Genomic DNA, 8,244 nt, shown 5'->3' with positions numbered 1-8,244 from the left:
TGACGTTTTGTCTTTCCCCCCGCGCGAGACGGGGGAAAGGCGTTCAACGTGCCCGGCGATTGTCGCAACATAATCATTCTTCCTAAATATAAATAAATACATTCTTGTTATTACATTGCGGAGACGACAATATTAGTACGGGTATAAGGCACGGGATTGCTGTCCTGGAGACTCTTTTATTAATCTATGCATAGACTGAACGTCACTTGAGACATCTTCAAATTTAAGTAACGACAACCTTTTAGTTTTCAATTTCTCATTTTATTACCATTTTATTTGGATACGAAAGCGTACAAATGAAATTCAAAAGCCAGGGATCATGTTACTAAATCCATTAATTGGGTTTAGGCTGTCAGCGTTTCCGCCGCTGAGGCCACCGATACCTGAAGCCATATCAACCATCGTTCCCATCGCGTGTTGCACCATTTCGGAACCGGTTGTGAACAATCCAACGCCTTGGCCAAACATTGACATCGCGTCCGACATCATCTGACCTTCCATGTTTATCAGGTTTCTGATCATATCTAAAGCATTTTGAATCATTTCCATCCCGGCACTCATCAGTTGTTGGCCTTGATCCATCATTCGCTGGAAGTCATTCGTCAACAAGTCTGACGACTGGGCCATCGACAAACACAGGCAGGTCATCAACAGTACCCCATAGATGATTGTTTTGTCCATAACTGCGGAATTTTTTCTGGTCCTCTTCGAACTAAAACGGGGGAAAAATATTACAAAATTTAGTAGAGATCGGAAATTAATGAAACAATAAAGCTGTAGCACTCCGTAGCTAGCTTTGACCATGGCCGCCATTTTGACAGCAATTTGTTTTTGAATCTATAGGAACAAGCATTGCTGACGTTTTATGACGTCACAGTGCCATTACTCTATAGCAGCGTTGCCAGACATACCATAATCCTCAGATCTAATAGGTCTTTCTATAAAGTAGCGTGGAATTCTTGTTTTCTTGTAGCTCTTACGTCACTGTCTTAAGCTTTTACAAGTCCCCAAGTTTAATAGAGATCGGAAATTAATGAAACAATAAAGCTGTAGCACTCCGTAGCTAGCTTGGACTATGGCCGCCATTGTGACACGAATTTGTTTTTGAATCTATAGGAACAAGCATTGCTGACGTTTTATGACGTCACAGTGCCATTACTCTATAGCAGCGTTGCCAGACGTACCATAAATATGGTACAATTCAATAATTCTAGCTAGGAATTTGGAACGTAGCATAATTAAATAATAATAAAAATGGTACGCCTTTTTGCTATAATTTTAAGTTAATCCTAAAGTTAATGGAACAGACGACGCTATGAAAGTTAATGGATTATAACGGAATACGGTGAAACTGACGACGCTATGGCGTAGGGGAACTTAGACTACTTAGTCTTCGCGAAAGAGTGGAAATGGAATTTAAGCCCACGGATTTTATTTATATTCAATATTTAGATATATTTTTTTATTTCTTAAATTTTCGAAATTTTTTCGCAAATCAGAAAAAAATAATTAAAACATATTTATTTTGTATTAAATTTAAAATTTAAACAATCACGTACATTAACTTAAAGGGAATGTACCCTGCAAAGCAATCTTTATGAAACACCTCTTAATTTTTTCAAAATACCCTGTATAGTGGCGCCAAATATTTATAAAGCCAAAGGCAAGAGCGGCTAGAGCTACAAACGTTGGTGTTCCACACCAAATACCCGAGGTTATATTCCTTTTAACGATAAAAGAGGAATTGCATCAAAAATGAATTTTTCAAGTTACCTGGTTCCTTAATGATAGTGATCGTGTAATCGGAAGTTAACCTTCATTTGCAAAATTATTGTCAGGTTAGTGTAATGGTTTTCGCCATTACACTAACCTGACAATAATTTTGCAAATGAAGGTTAACTTCCGATTACACGGATTTTATTTATATTCAATATTTAGATATATTTTTTTATTTCTTAAATTTTCGAAAAATTTTCCAGAATATTTTCCGAATTGCGGAAAATGTTTCGCAGATCAGAAAAAAATAATTAAAACATATTTCTTTTTAAGGGTTTTAATTCTAGACTAGTCTAGAGATTTAGTTTTCACGTATTCGACAAAATGAAGCAAAAATGCCGCGAAATTTAAATTTTCCTTTTTCGGAAAATTTTCCGGAAAAAGGCCTTGGTAATTTTCTGGAACATTTTCCGATTTACAACTCTATAAATTTTAAATGTTCAAGTTATTATTTATCTGATTTTGCTATCCAATAACTTTTGTTTATTTACGCGTTTAAAATTATTTTCAAATTAAAATGTATATAGCAGAATTTCATAGCGCTACTTGGAATGCCATTACTCCGATAATCTTGGTGTAGCCGATAAACAAATGAACGATGGAATTTAAAAAACCTTAATTAGCTTTCTCAAACGGTTTCTGAATAGATTTAAATGTACATAATAATTATCATCAGTGAGGGTAATACCCAAGACACAACCCTAGACATCTAGCGACTTCTAATGCATTTAATACTGGTGGCTGGTTTAAATTGCGTAAGGCAAACCCTTCATTCCACGCGAGCCAACAGCTCCCTACACTCACTATTACCGTTAACCTCTACAACGTTTTATGGAAAGGGGGAACCCCTTTAACCAGTAGGGAGATAACTTGCAAACTCAACGCGGAAGGAGTTGTTCCGAGTTTCCACCGAGGGGCAGGTCACTTCCATTTTGGGTGCGACTTAATCATAGTAAAATGATTAAATAAAGGTAACCGTGATTTAATCAGGGTAATCAAGATTAAAAAATCTAATCACGATTTAATCAATATAATCACGATTCAAACGAGATTTAATCATTCTAAACATGATCTAATCATTTTAATCAGATTTAATCATTTTAATTAGATTTAATCATTTTAATCACGATTTAATCAATATAATCGGTCGAATCAAGATTTTATAATTAAAATCAAAACTAAAGTACGATAATTTAATATTAATTATTAATATTGATGGTCCTATCGCAATTGTGTTTGATTCTCGTTCTAATTTCTAATCGCTATTTAATCATACTAATCACGATTTAATCGTTTCAATCAGGATTTAATCATTTTAATCTGATTTAATCATATTTACCCATTCTAATCATGATTAAACGTGATTTAATCAACATAATCGTGATTAAATTGAATTTAATCAAAATAATCACGATTAAATCGGATTTAATCTTTCGAGGGGTGCGTCGTTAATCAAGGAAGTGACCTGCCCCTCGGTTTTCACCCAGTGCCACAAGCTGGGATCGAACCCGGCTCCTCTCGCCGCTAGGCGAAAGTGCTAACCACTCCGCCACCCAACTTTACACCACAAACACTACCTAGTTGATCATTAATAAACTTATTAAAATACTTAAAAAATTAATAAGCAATTAAATCTTTTGATTTCCCAAACTTAAAACTTAAGTTCTCAAATCGGGTGCTTAAACAAGCTATAAGCTACGCTCGGAAACTTCAAGCCACAACTATCTTTAAAAGTAGCTTTACGAATTCCTAATCATACTTACCGAGTAGTTTTCGAGTAGAATATCTTCGGTGTGAGTGAAGTGTAATGGTCCGTTTGAAGCTGGGCTGATTTTATACCATGTTAGAAGTGGTTTCAAACAATAAAATGCGTCTACCAATGACGTTGAAATTTAAATTAATTTCCTATTCGAACGTTAATTTTCGTTAACGTTGTCTTTCTCTTGTCAGGAAAAGCTGTTACCCTGGAATATTTTTACTCTGGGTATGATTAGATTAATTGGGTTATTGTCAGATATATTTGTGATTTATTTGTTTACGAGTAAAATGTTTTCAAATCTCGCTCCTGGTGAAACGCTTAAGGGGGAAGAATACCGTAAAAGCCTCTTTTTCGTTCAAGCTGAACGTTTCTGTTTTAACAATTACATAATTGAATTGTGTTTTTCTTATTAGGCTGAACCTTCCTCTAGTGCTTAAAATAATTTTGATAATTCTAATATTAATATTTAACGAGATATAAGGTAATAACTAAAGGGTAGTTTGGGCACTTGCCCAACTTTTTTAGCTCCGGGGGTCCGAATTAAAACGTAATAACTTAATGACTTCTAAATTTAAAATTGTCAAAATTATTTTAATCACTGAACCAGAGACTGTTCTACACTTAAATATTAATTTTATAAGTTAAAATACAAAATTTAAAGAGTTCAGCTTGAAATAGCGCGAAAGTAGACAATGGCCACAGTAGTCTTTCCCCCTTAATTCGCTATATTTCATATAAAGACAGTATTTGTTTTCAAAATCAACACTAATTGTAGATAATAGACGCGTTAAACACGTCGCCATGCTAGCGTATAACAAGATGTCACCCCGGATGTCACAGATATTTAAGGACACACAATCCACCCGATGTATTAAATTTAAAATTTAAACAAACAAGTCCATTAACTTAAAGGGAATATACCCTGCAAAGCAATCTTTATGAAACACCTCTTCAAATTTTTCAAAATACCCTGTATAGTGGCGCCAAACATTTATAAAGCCAAAGGCAAGAGCGGCCAGAGCTACAAACGTTGGTGTTCCACACCAAATACCCGAGGTTATATTCCTTTTAACGATAAAAGAGGAATTGTATCTAAAATGAATTTTTCAAGTTACCTGGTTTTAGAAATAAGGTAACGAAACGCGAACACGTTGAACGTGCTCAATATTTTATGGAAGTAGATGGTGTATCAATTGGTACGAAATACTTCAGAAAATATTTTCGTCTGTTAGTTATTGGCACCTAGGAGCAACAAACACAGCACTGCCCACACAAGGAGAACGCAACCCGTCAAAAGTCGTGCATTTTCATGCGCTCTCCTTGTGTTTGTTCCTCCTAGTTGGCACGCCACGTGGTTTTATAGTTTTCACAATGAAACTAGGAAAAGCGTTCAATTTAATTTTCAAAGAACACAACTATACTGTTTTTTCCGAAAGTAAAAATCAGACAAATAATGGTAAATATGTTATTAAAATATTTTGCTACTAAAAACCAACATTAAGCTTCCTCCACTAATTAAAATCAGTTTCCACTTACTGTCTACCAAACCAAACAAAAACCTGATAGTACTTCTTATTTCGAACGTCTTTACTGCCTTCCGTCAGTTCCGTGAGATGGCGCTACAGGCTTAGGTTACAGTTTTAGCTCGAGCGACGGGGAGCCCGTATTGGGCGAATACAGTGTTCCATTCCAGGATAAGGGTCATTCATATTCCTAGGTCGAACTAGATATCGCTGCAATTTATAACCCTACTCTGTGCGTGAAACCAATGCACACAAATCCCTTGGATTGTGAGTAAAAACACGCGAATATTTGCAATCGTTGCCTACGTTATTACAGAGGTTCACGCACGTACTTCTTGTTGGTTTGCTTTGTTATTCATGAAAGATGGCTCTCTGATCTGGACCTAGTAAGGGCTATTATAAATGTTAGGATTAGCCTTTTTAATTGAGACAAAATAACAACTTCTATTTGAACCATTTAAATTAATTAAATGTGTAAACACTTTTTTCTTCTTAGATTCTTGGAATTAAACATAAAATAAGTAAATTAAATTTCAAATTTGTTATAATGCAACATTTAGCACTTTGCGTCGACATATTTATTGTGGGTCTTCATAGGCGCAACCTCGGAGAAGCTGGCGCTTTTACGTCACCTAGACTAGTTTTTCGTCGCGAATAGTCACGTAGGCAATGGTACAACCTTTTATTATTAATCCAAGGTACAACCATGCTATTTGTACAGGGTTGCCACACGTCAGGGAAATCAGGCAAAAGTCAGGGAATTTAAGAATGGACCTAAAAAGTCAGGGAAATGTCAGGGAATTTTTAGAATTTGTAAAAAGTCAGGGAAAAGTCAGGGAATTAAATTTTATCTTGGCACTTTTTTAGGGTTATTTTTTAGACCAGATCTATGACAAATTCTATGATTATCATTTATTTCCTTGAAAGTTTGGCTAATATTTTCAACATTGCAATAACCTTTTTACTTAAATTTATTAACTTCTGATAAAAGTCAAATATAAAATAAAAATTTGGCCTTAAAAAGTCAGGGAAAAATCTCTTAAAATGGTCAGGGAAAACAGGGAATAGTCAGGGAATTTGAATCTCAAAATTTTGTGGCAACCCTGTTGTATATAAACAATTTTGATCATAACCTTTTGATTGAATAAAACTAAATGATGCATAATAGCTATAATTATGCCGCAATGATTTTAACCTTCATTTGCAAAATTATTGTCAGGTTAGTGTAATGGCGAAAAATACGAGGAAAAACGCGTTTAGCTCTCAAATTCGGAAATATATAAATGTATATACGATTCAACGATTTATCATTATATTTCTAATTTATTTTTATTTATTTTTTTTTTTTTAATTTTCAATAGTAAACAAAAACCCAACGAGTTGTACGAATAGGCTTTTACTTTAAGGCTTTTTCACTCGAGCCAACATTTTTGCCAAAACTTTGTTAGTGAGTGAAGTTTTCGAATCGAAAAACGCTTTGAGTTTTGGTTCATATCGTAATCTTGAAAAATAGCTCTTCTTCTACAAAATACTTCATTATAAATTAATAAAGGTATTTATAATTAATATTGTCATCTAGTTTTAAATAATCAAATGTATGTGTATGAAAATTATTAGATTTAAACTGTTGGAACTAAGCCTCGGTCATTTTTTGAAACTTAGCCAACAAAATCTTTTACGTGGCCAACAGTGTTTTCCGAAAATGTTGACTCGTGTGAACTGGCTTTTTAAAGTTCTTAATAAATTTATATTCCATGTTAATTTGAGTTTGCGTCTGTGTTGAACACCCACGTGCTGGGTATTCAATCACTCAAGCAGTTGGTTTGTCCTCTCAACTGGAGTGGCCATCCGGTCCAAACTAATTAACGCTTTGGTGGCTGCTACAAGCTGATACAATAGAGAAGCGTCAGGCTCAATAGATTAGGGGATTTTGAGGATCTACCCTTTATCAGGCTTAATTTGACTGATAAGGGACCTTTATTAGTCACGTTGAATTTCGGGACATAAAATAACTTTGTCTGCGACAAGTATGTTTTGAAGAAAACCACGTCAACGCGTGCTCATAAATCGATTCGCTAGTTTTATCACTTCAGCGTTAACTTACAATGTTGGTTACGTGATTTCGAAAATAAACTAACCGGTTTTGTCACATAAGGTAAGCTGTTTTTTACGTTAAGATTGTATTTTATCGTTTTAGGTGAATGCATGGGCAAAATCGCGAGTGATTTTTAGAGATTCACTCTCACTCTTGAGGGAGAGTTGAGAGTTGAACTAATTAAAAATCTTAACTCTTTCGCACTCGTTTTTCGTCACTCGCTGAGTTCACTCTTGGCGAAAGAGTAAAATTAGTCAAGGTCACTGCTTAGACTCTAATTGTTGGCGGGAAACGTCGAATTCGATCCGAAAAGTAAATTTTAGTATCATTGGCCGTTAATAGATGGCAACACGCTCTCCAGTAAAGTCATAAAATTAAATATTAAATTCTAATTTCTCGCCATCTTTCAATAGTATTGGAAATCGATAAGGTGAAAGAGTTGACCTTGACTACCTTCACTCTTTCCCGCGAGATCACTCGGCGAATGACGCAAAGTGGAGTGATCTGGAATGCACAGATCTAGGACCGAACGTTCAAAAAGAATACTTTTTTCCAAAGAGGGTAGTCACTTAAGTAAGCGGGCTTAGGAATCGTACGGAATCACTTAATATATTTTTATATTTTTTTATTGAGAGACTACGGAAGTTACATACATAAGATTTTTAAACCAATTAACATCTTTTAAACCCCACTACATATTCGTAATAAAATAAATTGCGCAATCGCTTAAGAAGATAAATGTTAATTATTTAAAAAACTGTTTGGAAATAGATAATCTTTGAAAATCACTTAGGAAAGTCACGGGGAATCAGTTCAGAAATTAACTGTTAATCACTTATTAAATTCACTGTTAATCACTTAATAAATTCACTGTTAATCACTTAATAAATTCACTGTTAATCACTTAATAAATTCACTGTTAATCACTTAATAAATTCACTGTTAATCACTTAATAAATTCACTGTTAATCACTTAATAAATTCACTGGGAATCACTTAATAAATTCACTGGGAATCACTTAAGAAATTCACTGGGAATCACTTAAGAAATTCACTGGAAATCACTTAAGAAAATCGTTAAAAATCAGTGG

At 34.4% G+C, this 8,244-nt stretch overlaps 1 protein-coding gene across 1 annotated transcript; it reads right to left on the bottom strand.

Moving 5' to 3' along the window:
• Positions 1 to 239: 239 nt before the first annotated feature.
• Positions 240 to 3,642, bottom strand: LOC149958355 (uncharacterized). Its single transcript, XM_090164942.1, has 2 exons — positions 3,540 to 3,642; positions 240 to 712 (listed from the first exon to the last, which is right to left on the bottom strand). Exon 2 carries the CDS (start codon positions 679 to 681, stop codon positions 304 to 306), a length of 378 nt encoding a protein of 125 aa, XP_090021068.1. The 5' UTR covers positions 682 to 712; positions 3,540 to 3,642; the 3' UTR covers positions 240 to 303.
• Between the last annotated feature and the right edge of the window lie 4,602 nt (positions 3,643 to 8,244).

The sequence above is a fragment of the Leiobunum rupestre genome, chromosome 2 (genome assembly GCF_980474605.1).
Source record: "Leiobunum rupestre chromosome 2, qqLeiRupe1.1.hap1, whole genome shotgun sequence".
Classification (NCBI taxonomy): domain Eukaryota; kingdom Metazoa; phylum Arthropoda; class Arachnida; order Opiliones; family Sclerosomatidae; genus Leiobunum; species Leiobunum rupestre.
The sequence above is the reverse complement of the archived record's forward strand: the minus strand, read 5'-3'. Positions and strand labels throughout refer to the sequence as shown.

Coding starts and splice junctions, on each gene's coding strand:
- LOC149958355 (XM_090164942.1), bottom strand. CDS start 681: ATGGACAAAACAATCATCTATGGGGTACTGTTGATGACCTGCCTGTGT.